This window comes from Salvelinus namaycush, unplaced genomic scaffold (genome assembly GCF_016432855.1).
Source record: "Salvelinus namaycush isolate Seneca unplaced genomic scaffold, SaNama_1.0 Scaffold374, whole genome shotgun sequence".
Lineage (NCBI taxonomy): Eukaryota > Metazoa > Chordata > Actinopteri > Salmoniformes > Salmonidae > Salvelinus > Salvelinus namaycush.
This window is the reverse complement of record NW_024060719.1, coordinates 75,675-91,586: the sequence shown is the minus strand read 5'-3', so window position 1 is coordinate 91,586 and position 15,912 is coordinate 75,675. Positions and strand designations below refer to the sequence as shown.

General features: G+C 47.4%; 1 protein-coding gene across 1 annotated transcript in view; it reads right to left on the bottom strand.

Annotated features, from left to right (window-relative positions):
- LOC120040699 overlaps positions 1 to 15,460 on the bottom strand; it is a 32,909-nt gene extending 17,449 nt beyond the window's left edge. Inside the window, exons 1-3 of the mRNA XM_038985767.1 lie at positions 15,313 to 15,460; positions 13,525 to 14,202; positions 6,943 to 7,487 (exon numbers count right to left, since the gene is read on the bottom strand). Of these exons, the coding sequence (XP_038841695.1) occupies positions 6,943 to 7,487; positions 13,525 to 14,122 (1,143 nt within the window). The 5' untranslated portion in view covers positions 14,123 to 14,202; positions 15,313 to 15,460. The remainder of the gene's footprint in view (positions 1 to 6,942; positions 7,488 to 13,524; positions 14,203 to 15,312) is intronic.
- Positions 15,461 to 15,912: the final 452 nt, after the last annotated feature.

Below are 15,912 nucleotides of genomic sequence, written 5' to 3'. Positions count from 1 at the left end.
TATTCAGTGGGTTTGTTTTCCTTCTGGAGGTCTGACTGAGGTGACATCACACTACCAGAAGTACTGACACTAACAGCCCTGGTCTGTCCTGGACTTCTCCCATGTGGACACTGGAGGCCCAAATGACCCCACACACCATGGGACAGGAGAGAACAGGACAGCAGGCCTGAGAGAGTGGATGTGTCAGGGATGCCATGGGTGAGAGGGGGGATAGAGTGGATGTGTCAGGGTTGCCATGGGTGAGAGGGGGGATAGAGTGGATGTGTCAGGGTTGCCATGGGTGAGAGGGGGGATAGAGTGGATGTGTCAGGGATGCCATGGGTGAGGGGGGGATATAGTGGATGTGTCAGGGTTGCCATGGGTGAGGGGGGGGATAGAGTGGATGTGTCAGGGTTGCCATGGGTGAGGGGGGGATAGAGGATGTGTCAGGGTTGCCATGGGTGAGAGGGGGGGATAGTGGATGTGTCAGGGTTGCCATGGGTGAGAGGGGGGATAGAGTGGATGTGTCAGGGTTGCCATGGGTGAGAGTGGGGGATAGAGTGGATGTGTCAGGGATGCCATGGGTGAGGGGGGGATAGAGTGGATGTGTCAGGGATGCCATGGGTGAGAGGGGGGGGTAGAGTGGATGTGTCAGGGTTGCCATGGGTGAGAGGGGGGGATAGAGTGGATGTGTCAGGGTTGCCATGGGTGAGAGGGGGGGATAGAGTGGATGTGTCGGGGTTGCCGTGGGTGAGAGGGGGGATAGAGTGGATGTGTCAGGGTTGCCATGGGTGAGAGGGGGGATAGAGTGGATGTGTCAGGGTTGCCATGGGTGAGGGGGGATAGAGTGGATGTGTCAGGGTTGCCATGGGTGAGGGGGGGGTTAGAGTGGATGTGTCAGGGATGCCATGGGTGAGAGGGGGGGATATAGTGGATGTATCAGGGGATGCCAATCGGTGAGGGGGGATAGAGTGGATGTGTCAGGGTTGCCATGGGGATGTGGAAAATAAATAAGAGGAGGAGAGACTGGAGGAGAGACTGGAGGAGGGGGAGAGAGAGGAGACAGAGGCATGGGTAAGATATATGGAGAGGAGACTGGGGGATGGTGGGACAGAGGGAGGGAGGGGGAGAGAGAGGAGACAGAGGCATGGGTAAGATATATGGAGGGGAGGAGAGGAGACTGGGGGATGGTGGGACAGAGAGGAGACCGAGTATGGAGAGAGATAGATTGTGGCTTCTCTTGACTGCTATTGATTTTCTGTAAGCTTCAGAGTGCATCAGCTGTAAGGGGGATGGTGGGAGAGAGAGAGACACAGGGGATGTGAGAGAGAGAGAGAGAGAGAGAGAGAGAGAGGGAGGGGGGGGGGATCAGCTTCAGAGTGCATCAGCTATTTCTATCCATTTCCTCTTCTCCTCCTCCCTCCATTATTTTGTCACCATTTCTCCCTCCAACACATTGCACCCTCTCTCTACGCATCACCAGCCCCCCCCCACGTCTCTTCTTCATGTCACCCCCCCCTCTCTCATCCTCTCCATCCCTCATTAACACATCCCTTTCTAGCCCTCCTCTTTCATATCGTTCTCCCTCCATCTCTCTCATCAGTAGTTGGTGAGATTATTTCTTACTAACTTTTCACATCTAAAAACGAGAGAAATTGAGAGGCGAGAAAGTAAGGAGAGAGAGAGAGAAGCGAGAGAGAGAGAGAAACGAGAGAGAGAGAGGTGAGAGAGACACACAGGAAGATCTTAAGATATCTGAACACAACAGACTTCAGCACCAGCCTTGTAGAATACAATGAGGCCTTCGCCACAGACACACTAAAAAACGATCTCGTAAAAACAAAAACAGAGAATAAGCAAAGCACATGTGACTGACAGCACCAGTGTGTGTGTGTGTGTGTGTGTGTGTGTGTGTGAGCCAATAAGTGGTGCTTCCCATTGTAGACACAGGAATGACACTCCCCCTTTCCCTGCCACCCTCCCTAAATTTTACTTTCCCCTTCTGCCCTTCTTGTTTTCATTCTCTCGCCCTCCAACTCTGTAGTAGTAACAATAGTGATGTAATGATCTCCATGTCTCTCTATGTCCCAAATGGCACCTTATTCCCTTATATAGTACACTAGTGTTAAACAGGACCCAATAGAGCTCTGGTCACTAGTGTTAAACAGGACCCAATAGACCTCTGGTCACTAGTGTTAAACAGGACCCAACAGAGCTCTGGTCACTAGTGTTAAACAGGACCCAATAGAGCTCTGGTCACTAGTGTTAAACAGGACCCAATAGACCTCTCTGGTCACTAGTGTTAAACAGGACCCAATAGACCTCTGGTCACTAGTGTTAAACAGGACCCAATAGACCTCTCTGGTCACTAGTGTTAAACAGGACCCAATAGACCTCTCTGGTCACTAGTGTTAAACAGGACCCAATAAAGATCTGGTCACTAGTGTTAAACAGGACCCAATAGATCTCTCTGGTCACTAGTGTTAAACAGGACCCAATAGAGCTCTGGTCACTAGTGTTAAACAGGACCCAATAGACCTCTCTGGTCACTAGTGTTAAACAGGACCCAATAGAGCTCTGGTCACTAGTGTTAAACAGGACCCAACAGACCTCTCTGGTCACTACCGTTAAAACAGGACCCAATAGAGCTCTGGTCACTAGTGTTAAACAGGACCCAATAGATCTCTCTGGTCACTAGTGTTAAACAGGACCCAATAGACCTCTCTGGTCACTAGTGTTAAACAGGACCCAATAGACCTCTCTGGTCACTAGTGTTAAACAGGACCCAATAGACCTCTCTGGTCACTAGTGTTAAACAGGACCCAACAGAGCTCTGGTCACTAGTGTTAAACAGGACCCAATAGATCTCTCTGGTCACTAGTGTTAAACAGGACCCAATAGACCTCTCTGGTCACTAGTGTTAAACAGGACCCAACAGACCTCTCTGGTCACTAGTGTTAAACAGGACCCAACAGAGCTCTGGTCACTAGTGTTAAACAGGACCCAATAGACCTCTCTGGTTACTAGTGTTAAACAGGACCCAACAGTGCTCTGGTCACAGGTGTTAAACAGGACCCAACAGACCTCTGGTCACTAGTGTTAAACAGGACCCAATAGAGCTCTGGTCACTAGTGTTAAACAGGACCCAATAGACCTCTGGTCACTAGTGTTAAACAGGACCCAACAGATCTCTCTGGTTACTAGTGTTAAACAGGACCCAACAGACCTCTCTGGTCACTAGTGTTAACCAGGACCCAACAGACCTCTCTGGTTACTAGTGTTAAACAGGACCCAACAGACCTCTCTGGTCACTAGTGTTAAACAGGACCCAATAGACCTCTCTGGTTACTAGTGTTAAACAGGACCCAACAGAGCTCTGGTCACTAGTGTTAAACAGGACCCAACAGACCTCTCTGGTCACTAGTGTTAAACAGGACCCAACAGAGCTCTGGTCACTAGTGTTAAACAGGACCCAACAGAGCTCTGGTCACTAGTGTTAAACAGGACCCAATAGACCTCTGGTCACTAGTGTTAAACAGGACCCAACAGACCTCTCTGGTCACTAGTGTTAAACAGGACCCAATAGAGCTCTGGTCACTAGTGTTAAACAGGACCCAATAGACCTCTCTGGTCACTAGTGTTAAACAGGACCCAATAGACCTCTCTGGTCACTAGTGTTAAACAGGACCCAACAGACCTCTCTGGTCACTAGTGTTAAACAGGACCCAATAGAGCTCTGGTCACTAGTGTTAAACAGGACCCAACAGACCTCTCTGGTCACTAGTGTTAAACAGGACCCAATAGACCTCTGGTCACTAGTGTTAAACAGGACCCAATAGACCTCTCTGGTCACTAGTGTTAAACAGGACCCAACAGAGCTCTGGTCACTAGTGTTAAACAGGACCCAATAAACCTCTGGTCACTAGTGTTAAACAGGACCCAATAGATCTCTCTGGTCACTAGTGTTAAACAGGACCCAATAGACCTCTGGTCACTAGTGTTAAACAGGACCCAACAAACCTCTCTGGTCACTAGTGTTAAACAGGACCCAATAGACCTCTCTGGTCACTAGTGTTAAACAGGACCCAATAAAGATCTGGTCACTAGTGTTAAACAGGACCCAACAGAGCTCTGGTCACTAGTGTTAAACAGGACCCAACAGACCTCTCTGGTCACTAGTGTTAAACAGGACCCAACAGACCTCTCTGGTCACTAGTGTTAAACAGGACCCAACAGACCTCTCTGGTCACTAGTGTTAAACAGGACCCAACAGCGCTCTGGTCACTAGTGTTAAACAGGACCCAATAGAGCTCTGGTCACTAGTGTTAAACAGGACCCAACAGAGCTCTCTGGTCACTAGTGTTAAACAGGACCCAACAGAGCTCTCTGGTCACTAGTGTTAAACAGGACCCAATAGACCTCCCTGGTCACTAGTGTTAAACAGGACCCAATAGACCTCTCTGGTCACTAGTGTTAAACAGGACCCAATAGACCTCTCTGGTCACTAGTGTTCTGGTCTAATGTAATACACTAAACAGGGATCTATTTGTGAAAAACCCTCTGTGCTGCTGACACAGTTCTGTTCCTCCTGCTCCAAAGCCAGCCCACCCAGACAGCCAGTAAACAAGGCCCACACACACAGGCCACTCCCTAACGCTTACACTCTAAAACCAGACCTCACCAACACTACACATGTAAACCCCACACACACCACATGAACCTTCTCTCCTCTCTCTTCCTGCTTCACTGACAGACAGGGCTCAGCTGAGAGACTCTCCTTCTGTCCTCCTCTCCCTCCCTCCTTCTGTCCTCCTCTCCCTCCCTCTTCCTGCTTCACTGACAGACAGGGCTCAGCTGAGAGACTCTCCTTCTGTCCTCTCTTCCAAAAGCCAAGCTGAGTCTTTTCCCTCTAGTCACTATAGTTGTCCTTCAACACTCCCACTCCATTTCTGCCTCTCTCTACAACTTCAGTAGAATGTGAAGCTGCCCAGCTGTACTGTGTTCTGCTGCTGCTACATTTACTTCACACACACACACACATTGCATAACTGTTACAACAGAAACTAAACAGAGAGAGAAGAGAGACAGGCCTAAACAGAGAGAAGAACAGGAAGAGAGAAGGGGAAAGAGGGTGAAGGAGAGAGGAAACAGAAACCTAACTAGAGAGAGAGCGAGAACGTGATAGATAGAGTGCAGATTTGGCTAGTGGGGCTTGTGTCTCTTGTTGGTGAGAACTCATGAACATAGGAGAAAGGGAGAAATTACAAAAACAAATGTCAATCCCTCCCCCTCATTCTCTCTTTGGCTGACACATTCTCCCTTGTAAACGTTTCTCAGCCCTCCCCCCTCAGACAGACCGCGTCGGCCATCGCATCGGCCCCCTCCCCCTCAGACAGACCTCCCAATCAGACAGACCGCGTCGGCCCTCCCCCCCCAGACAGACCGCGTCGGCCCTCCCCCCCCAGACAGACCGCGTCGGCCCTCCCCCCCAGACAGACCGCGTCGGCCCTCCCCCCCCAGACAGACCGCGTCGGCCCTCCCCCCCCAGACAGACCGCGTCGGCCCTCCCCCCCAGACAGACCGCGTCGGCCCTCCCCCCCAGACAGACTGCGGCGGCCCTCCCCCTCAGACAGACCGCGGCGGCCCTCCCCCCTCAGACAGACTGCGTCAGCCCTCGCGGCGGCCCTCCCCCCTCAGACAGACCGCGTCGGCCCTCCCCCCCCAGACAGACCGCGTCGGCCCTCCCCCCCCAGACAGACCGCGTCGGCCCTCCCCCCCCAGACAGACCGCGTCGGCCCTCCCCCCCCAGACAGACCGCGTCGGCCCTCCCCCCCCAGACAGACCGCGTCGGCCCTCCCCCCCCAGACAGACCGCGTCGGCCCTCCCCCCTCAGACAGACCGCGTCGGCCCTCCCCCCTCAGACAGACTGCGGCGGCCCTCCCCCTCAGACAGACCGCGTCGGCCCTCCCCCCCAGACAGACTGCGTCAGCCTAGACTTAGAAACCTACAAGCAAAAGCCCTGTCCCTGGTCTGGTTCATTCTGAATGGTCTTAAACGCCTCTGTCCTCCTTGAGACTATTTTCCTTGACAATAAACATAAAAATATCTGTCTATTCTGGGTCTGTGTATTAATATCTAGAACAAATAGATCCTTAAGTGACAATAATCCTCTCCATGCAAAGAGTCTATGTCCCAAATGGCACCCTATTCCCTGCATAGTGCACTACCTTTAACTAGAGGCCCAAAGGGCCCTGGTCTATAGTAGTGCACTACCTTTAACTAGAGGCCCAAAGGGCCCTGGTCTATAGTAGTGCACTACCTTTAACTAGAGGCCCAAAGGGCCCTGGTCTATAGGAGAGGAGGAGTAATCAGACAGACCAACCCCTCTTTCAGAAGGAACATTGAGTAATACATTAAAACGACAAAATCGACAGAGGAGAAAGAGAGAGATGGAGAGGTAAGGATGAAGGAGGTGCAGAGAGAGAAGAGGGGTGCAAGGAAGGACGCAGAAAGGGAGGAGAGTAGAGAGGTACAGAGGACCTTCAAGGAGGAGAGAAGAGGAGGAGGGGTACAGAGGACCTTCAAGGAGGAGAGGAGGGGAGTGGAGGAGGAGGGGTACAGAGGACCTTCAAGGAGGAGAGGAGTGGAGGAGGAGGGGTACAGAGGACCTTCAAGGAGGAGAGTAGAGGAGAGAGGGATCATTAGCTTTCATCCCAAGTGCAGGTGACCAGCGTGGGAAGACTGACAAGCCTCACACACACACACACACACACACACAGAGATAATAGAGGTTCTATTGAGGAGCCAAGACATCTAGTGCAGCATGTAGTGAATAGGGTGCTATTTGGAACTCGTAAAGTAAGCCTGAGAAACAGATGCTGTAGGTGTGGGTGCTATAGACGAACACACAGAGCAGTCCTGAGAAACAGATGCTGTAGGTGTGGGTGCTATAGACGAACACACAGAGAGCAGTCCTGAGAAACAGATGCTGTAGGTGTTATAGACGAACACACAGAGCAGTCCTGAGAAACAGATGCTGTAGGTGTGGGTGCTATAAACGAACACACAGAGCAGTCCTGAGAAACAGATGCTGTAGGTGTGGGTGTTATAGACGAACACACAGAGCAGTCCTGAGAAACAGATGCTGTAGGTGTGGGTGTTATAGACGAACACACAGAGCAGTCCTGAGAAACAGATGCTGTAGGTGTGGGTGCTATAGACGAACACACAGAGCAGTCCTGAGAAACAGATGCTGTAGGTGTGGGTGCTATAGACGAACACACAGAGCAGTCCTGAGAAACAGATGCTGTAGGTGTGGGTGCTATAGACGAACACACAGAGCAGTCCTGAGAAACAGATGCTGTAGGTGTGGGTGCTATAGACGAACACACAGAGCAGTCCTGAGAAACAGATGCTGTAGGTGTGGGTGCTATAGACGAACACACAGAGCAGTCCTGAGAAACAGATGCTGTAGGTGTGGGTGCTATAGACGAACACACAGAGCAGTCCTGAGAAACAGATGCTGTAGGTGTGGGTGCTATAGACGAACACACACACAGAGCAGTCCTGAGCTTGTTCTCAGGAGCCTCCTCCTTATTAAACACAAGTGGACGTGGAGGAGGACATCTGGTACACGGCTGGATGTGAAGGGGTTTTCTGATTCTCTTACATGGTTACAAGGGGGGGGGGGGGTGTATATATATATATGTGTGTGTGTGTGTAGAGGATATGGGGATATGAGGTATTCTCTTACATGGTTACAAGGGGGGGGGGGGTGTATATATATATATATATGTGTGTAGAGGATATGGGGATATGAGGTATTCTCTTACATGGTTACAAGGGGGGGGGGGGGGGGGTGTATATATATGTGTGTGTAGAGGATATGGGGATATGAGGTATTCTCTTACATGGTTACAGGGGGGGGGGGGGGTATATATATATGTGTGTGTGTGTAGAGGATATGGGGATATGAGGTATTCTCTTACATGGTTACAAGGGGGGGGGGGGGGGGGGGGTGTATATATATGTGTGTGTAGAGGATATGGGGATATGAGGTATTCTCTTACATGGTTACAGGGGGGGGGGGGGTGTGTGTATATATATACATATATATGTGTGTGTAGAGGATATGGGGATATGAGGTATTCTCTTACATGGTTACAAGGGGGGGGGGGGGGGGGTGTATATATATATGTGTGTGTAGAGGATATGGGGATATGAGGTATTCTCTTACATGGTTACAAGGGGGGGGGGGGGGGTGTATATATATTAATGTGTGTGTGTGTGTGTGTGTGTGTGTGTGTGTGTGTGTGTGTGTGTGTATAGAGGATATGGGGATATGAGGTATTCTCTTACATGGTTACAAGGGGGGGTGGGTGTGTGTGTGTGTGTGTATATATATATATGTGTGTGTGTGTAGAGGATATGGGGATATGAGGAAACAGGCCCTCCAATGACAAAACACACACGCTACAGACATAGGAACTTGTGACTTGGCATTGTGTGTGTATATTTTTCAGTCAGTCATTCACCTCTCCAGATCGAAATCCGTTTGGACAGAAATGGCCATTCAAAAAAATCAATTTACGCAATTCTGCATGGCACAGATAATGAGCTACTGTTTAACCAATCTAGGATCAGCTTCTCCCCCCCAACTGTTACTTTAACCATTAGATACTAATTTAACCACAGACCTAGGATCAGCTTCTCTCCCACAACCATTACTTTAACCATTATATACTAACTTAACCACAGACCTAGGATCAGCTTCTCTCCCACAACCATTACTTTAACCATTATATACTAACTTAACCACAGACCTAGGATCAGCTTCTCTCCCACAACCATTACTTTAACCATTAGATACTAATTTAACCACAGACCTAGGATCAGCTTCTCTCCCACAACCATTACTTTAACCATTAGATACTAATTTAACCACAGACCTAGGATCAGCTTCTCTCCCACAACCATTACTTTAACCATTAGATACTAATTTAACCACAGACCTAGGATCAGCTTCTCTCCCACAACCATTACTTTAACCATTAGATACTAATTTAACCACAGACCTAGGATCAGCTTCTCTCCCACAACCATTACTTTAACCATTAGATACTAATTTAACCACAGATCTAGAATCAGCTCGCACCCCCCCAACCCCACGCAGAAAAGACTCGCTGCGTTTTGTAAACAAAGATCCAAAATGCTTCTTATCAAAATTTCTGTTCGGCTTCAGTTGAAGTTCTCCACTCAGAGGAAAAATCTTTGCTCTCGTCGTCAGACCAATCAAATTCCCGCATTCAGGAAGGGGCATCCTATCAGCAGACAGCGCTCCGACTGATGTGTCCCTCCCTCCGGTGTAGCAAGTTACAACGCTAGATGAACTTTAAGCAACACATCAGGAAGTGTAGCTACATATACTAACTTAACCACAGACCTAGGATCAGCTTCTCTCCCCCAACCATTACTTTAACCATTATATACTAACTTAACCACAGACCTAGGATCAGCTTCTCTCCCCCAACCGTTACTTTAACCATTATATACTAACTTAACCACAGACCTAGGATCAGCTTCTCTCCCCCAACCGTTACTTTAACCATTATATACTAACTTAACCACAGACCTAGGATCAGCTTCTCCCCCCCCAACCGTTACTTTAACCATTATATACTAACTTAACCACAGACCTAGGATCAGCTTCTCTCCCCCAACCGTTACTTTAACCATTATATACTAACTTAACCACAGACCTAGGATCAGCTTCTCTCCCCCAACCGTTACTTTAACCATTATATACTTTAACCATTATATACTAACTTAACTACAGACCTAGGATCAGCTTCTCCCCCCCCAACCGTTACTTTAACCATTATATACTAACTTAACCACAGACCTAGGATCAGCTTCTCCCCCCCAACCGTTACTTTAACCATTATATACTAACTTAACCACAGACCTAGGATCAGCTTCTCCCCCCCCAACCGTTACTTTAACCATTATATACTAACTTAACCACAGACCTAGGATCAGCTTCTCTCCCCCAACCGTTACTTTAACCATTATATACTAACTTAACCACAGACCTAGGATCAGCTTCTCCCCCCCCAACCGTTACTTTAACCATTATATACTAACTTAACCACAGACCTAGGATCAGCTTCTCCCCCCCAACCGTTACTTTAACCATTATATACTAACTTAACCACAGACCTAGGATCAGCTTCTCTCCCCCAACCGTTACTTTAACCATTAGATACTAATTTAACACTAACATTGAGTGGCTGCTGCCAACATACTGACTCAACTCCAGCTCACTTTAATAATGGAAATTGATGGGAATTGATCAAAAATGTATCACTAGCCACTTTAAACAATGCCACTTAATATAATGTATATGTATATACTGTACTCTATCATCTACTGCATCTTGCCATCTTTATGTAATACATGTATCACTAGCCACTTTAAACTATGCCACTTTTATGTTTACATACCCTACATTACTCATCTCATATGTATATACTGTACTCGATACCATCTACTGCATCTTGCACCATCACTCATTCATATATCTTTATGTACATATTCTTTATCCCTTTACACTTGTGTGTATAAGGTAGTAGTTGTGGAATTGTTAGGTTAGATTACTTGTTGGTTATTACTGCATTGTCAGAACTAGAAGCACAAGCATTTCGCTACACTCGCATTAACATCTGCTAACCATGTGTATGTGACAAATAAAATGTGATTTGATTTCCTCTCTCCTCTACCTTTCCTCCACCCCCATGTTCTTTCTCCTCTTGTCCAGAGTTCTCTCTCTCTCTCTAGGCCTGTCTGTGTGTGTTGTCCTCCCCACTTCACACACAAAGCTAATCGTGAATCCCTGGTAGCGCTACACTGTGTGTGTGTGTGTGTGTGTGTGTTAAACTCAGAGCAGCTCTCTGACATCCACTCTCCCAGACAGGTATTTCCAGTCCCAGCGTACCATTCACTGTTGCTCAGCAGACACACACACACACCTGAAACGTAAAATGCCCAAACACACTCAGCATCATTTCATCACTTAATATGAGCAGAATGAGGTAGTGTGTGTGTGTGTGTGTTGGGGAGTTAGCTGTACAGTCTAGAGGGAGAGACTCTCCACAGGTCCTGTTCACTATAGAGCAGAATGAGGTAGTGTGTGTGTGTGTGTGTGTGTGTGTGTGTGTGTGTGTGTGTGTGTTGGGGAGTTAGCTGTACAGTCTAGAGGGAGAGACTCTCCACAGGTCCTGTTCACTATAGAGCAGAAAGCCTATACAGTGTTTTCTGGTTCAGTACACGGGCCATTGTGTGAACGGTACTTATATTTTACATACACCCTTCCATATAGCCTAGTTACTATAACAACAACAACTGTCAAACAATGCTCCCCCTACCAATCCGGCTAGAATTCATTTAAAACAAAAAATATTTTGCCTTTTATTTAACTAGGCAAGTCAGTTAAGAACAACATCTTCTTCATAATGACGGCCTACACCGGCAGACGTTGGGGGCCAATTGTATGCCGCCCTATGGGACTCCCAATCACGGCGGTTGTGATACAGCCTAGAAAACCGAACCGGGGTCTGTAGTGACACCTCTAGCAGGGAGATGCAGTGCCTTAGACCGCTGCGCCACCCGAAAACCCTTAATATGTACAGATGGCTAAGTAGCTCTGGATACTAAATATAATTCTATATTGTGACAGAAACCAACTAGACTTCACTGAGTAGTAGGCCTGTAACTACCAGGAAGAACACAATGGTACTGTGTGGTGTTAGTGCTAGAGTGGATGTAATTTAATGACGTGTAGATTCTGTCACCTGATCAACCGGAATGGAACACACAACTTGTCTGGATATTGACCTATATTTAGATGAGAGAAAACAAAGGGAGATTCATTTGTCGTTTTTTCCCCCCCCATTGATCTATAGCTGTCATCTTCTCCAGACTTAATAACTGACTGTGGTTGTTGAACTAGGTTTCAGTTGAGCTCGGTTTGGAACTGAACACAACGTTGAATTCTGTATTTTTACTAGGGTTGCATTTATTAATGCATTCTGCACAACAACAAAAAACATTTTGCAAACGGAAACAAGCTATTCTTATTGGACAAGTTCAGGTTACTCCGTCCGTTCAAGTCCGTTCTCTTCCGTTGGGTGCCTAATGAACATGACCCATGTCGGAATGCTGTATTTGTTATTGTAGCAGGATCTCGCTGTTTATAACTCTGGTAGCACAGCGGTCTAAGGCACTGCATCTCAGTGCTAGAGGCGTCACTACAGACACCCTGGTTCGATTCTAGGCTGTATCACAACCGGCCATGATTGTGAGTCCCATAGTGCTGCCCACAATTGGCCCAGGATCGTCCAGGTTAGGCCATCATTGTAAATAAGAATTTGTTGTTAATTGACTTGCCTAGTTAAATAAAAGGTTAAAAACAAAATACATTTTACGTATGGGTGGAGCGGGGAATGGAACCCACAACCCTGGCATTGCCAGCTCTACGCTCTACCAACTGAGCCATACAGGACCACAGTCATGTAACAGCCTACACACAGTCAGACAAATGTGATTATTTACTAGAAGAAAGACTACATCCATGACATCACTGTATTCTGCCATTACTTGTGTCCAGTATTGTAGCCTTGTATCATCTTGTCCATCTGTAATAGCTACTACAGAAATGGAATGACTCTTCTGACCTGTTTAACCCACAGCCAGACAGAGACAGACAGGCGGACGGACAGACAGAGCTATAGAGGAACAGGCGGAGAGAGAGAGAGAAACAGACACAGAGCTAGAGAGAGGAACAGGCAGAGAGAGAGAAACAGACACAGACGAGCTAGAGAGAGGAACAGACAGACAGACACAGAGCTAGAGAGAGGAACAGGCAGAGAGAGAGAGAAAAAGACAGACAGACTAGAGTTCATCTCAGTGCATCTTGGCAGCATCATGCACAAAGCTAAATGGAGTGTGTGTGTGTGTGTGTGTGTGTGTGTGTGTGTGTGTGTGTGTGTGTGTGTGTGTGTGTGTGTGTGTGTGTGTGTGTTAGAGAGCTTGTTCCATGTAACTACTATGTAATAACCATGTAGCTGCAGCTCTGTGGCAGCACATAACAGCGTCTACTTAATTAGAATAGAGCTAATGTGCAGTCACACACACATTACCATGCCAACAAGATATAGCTGCCTGCCTAGCCCCACCCCCTCTGCTCTCCCTTTCAGAAGCCCATCCTTAGTGCATTAAACCAGATTGAGTTCTCTGTCTCTCCTCACTGGCCCTCTCTTTCTCTGCCTGGGTATTCTCTGACACACACCAGAGCAGACACACACTGTTGTGTGTTCTCACAGAAACACACACATGTCCTCTGTCTCCAGACACTAGAGCAGATGGTACAACAAGAGACCCTAGAGCAGATTCTCTAGCTGGTCGGGTCAAGGATAGCCAACACACAGACACTACACAAGAACCCGGAAATGAGAGCACTTCTGAGGAAGGAAGGGAGAGAAAGCTTACCTGCGGGTGAGATGCGATGTGTTCCAAGCGGTCCCGACTGCCTCTGAGCGCCGGGGGAGACGTTAGATCCCGGGGCTCGTATGCTGTGCTGCTCCGTGTGGTGGCTGTGAGCTCCAAGGCAACCCGAGTTGTGCTGCTGTTGATGATGTTGCTGCTGGCTGTGGTGGTGATGGTGGTTAGGTCCAGTTCCCCCGTTGGCATTAATCCCGGGGCCGGTCAAACCATACTGCTGGTAGAATCCAGACCGAGAACGCGATCGAGTCCTGGGCGGCTCCATGGCCATTTGATAGGAGTGGTGATGGAAGAAAGATGAGGCGAGGGGGGAGGACGTGGGAGGGGATTGCGGAGGAGAACCGTTGGAGTTGGAAGAACGAAGCGGCAGAAATCCCCTAGCGCCGCTGGTCTGACTGTAGCTGGCTACTAGTCCTCCCCTGCCCCCCTCGGCGCCCCCGTATTCTGTTCGCTCCTGCGACTCGGCTACTGCCCCCGCAACGTCACATAAATTACCCCCTTTTGGTACAGGCTCCGGGGTGGAGGGCAGTCGGGAGAAAATACGGGGTTCCTGAGTCGTCAGTTGACCCGTGGCTGCGATTGGCATTTCCTTTTGGTGGTTTCCTCGTTTTCTTTTCTGTCGTTCTCTGTATTCCCCCGTTTCCTCACCAGAAAATATATTTATTTCTAAAAAAATATATAGAATAAAAATATAAAATAAAAATACAACTTCGGAACATACAGCTGATGACTGGTTGGAAAAAGTAACGTTAGCTAACTGACCAGCCTAAACAACAACCGGTTTTAAAAGGCTTCTCATAGAACGCTGTTGTTTATAACTACGTAGCTTTCAAATGTCAAACTATTTTGTGACATAGCTTTGTTTACGCTTTCAGGAAACTCCAACCCTGTCTCCATTCCCAGAACTCATGGATCACACAGGACAAAACTGAGCTCGTCCCTTTTCACACAAACATTTATCAAACTCTCCCAACTTTCACTTTATAAATAATATTTTTTTTGTAAACTACAGCGGTTCAATGTTTTCTAGGAATAGACTCTAACTTAGTTTATTCAGCTAGCTAACTGGGTACAGTATACTTCCGTGAAAACCGCCCAGGGCACCGTATCCTATAACGCCATGGCTAACTAGCATGCTAACTTACAATAACACACGGTTTAGCACCGATACTCGGTTACAACAAACTACCAGTAGTAACACACTACACAGACCATTCGTGGCCGTGTCTAACGTTGTGTAAAGTGTTGGGGTTAGTTTTGATAGTTTGAGTGAGTACGTCGTCAACTTATTCAGACAGTTAGCTAGAATAGTTAGCCAACTAATAGCATATTAGCTAGCCATCGCTCTCTGTCAACGAACCAACCCCTCCTCCCACCGTATGAAACACAGAGAGTAAACCAAGCTAACGTTAACTAGTCACCCATGTCTTGAATTCCCTTTAAACGACTTACCAATAAGTAAAACAATAGCGTATAAACTTACCATTAGTAGCTAATGTCAGCTAATTAAGTTTAAAGCTAGTACTAAATCAATTTAGCTAGTTCCCGTCAGTCCCAACGGAGAGAAAGCGTATCCAAACGCAGAAGCCCGGTCATGGCTAGAAGGGATCGAGCTTTTGCCTCTTTACCGAATGAAAAGTGTCGAACCTCAAATTTCAAAGAAAAAAAAAAACACAAGATAGATTTAATTCGAGCTAAAAGTGGGATTCACCTCTTCGTTCGGCGTCGAGAAAATACCCGTTTGTTCCATTATACCATGTTTTCTCAGTCACTTACCTTTAAATACACGCTATGTTCTCTACTGTATTCCCGAACTGCGATCGGTCGATAATATTTTGAGCCGTGTGGTGTGTGTGTGTATATGGACCGTGGCGTGTGTATATGGACCGTGGCGTGTATTCGCTCGATGTCAGCGTGAAATGTGACGAACCGTCAATGCAGAAGTCGGATTTCACCCAGGCCGGACTAATCAATAGCAGAAAATGGACCGTGTTCGCAGCTCATTCTCACACCTCATTCTCGCTCTTATTTTCGATATTCAAACCTCGAAAATCCTCTGAGTACCGTGGGTCGTCAATGGATTTCTATTGCTATTATTTTTGGGTTACAGTGTAGGGAATCATTTTAATAAAAATGGCCTAAAACTTTCTCAAGGCTAAATTGTGTGTTTGAGTCCGATCGTTGCTCGATTGGTTTTGCCTGGTAAAATCAAACGCTATTTTCCATGCACTAGCAAGACTATAAGGGGAATTTAAATGATTTATTTACATATAGCCTGCTAGCTATTGCAGCTGCTTAACCAGTAATTGTTTTTATAAAATGTTATGCTGGTTTATAAAATTTGACCCCAAAAAATGTAAAATACAGGAATTATTG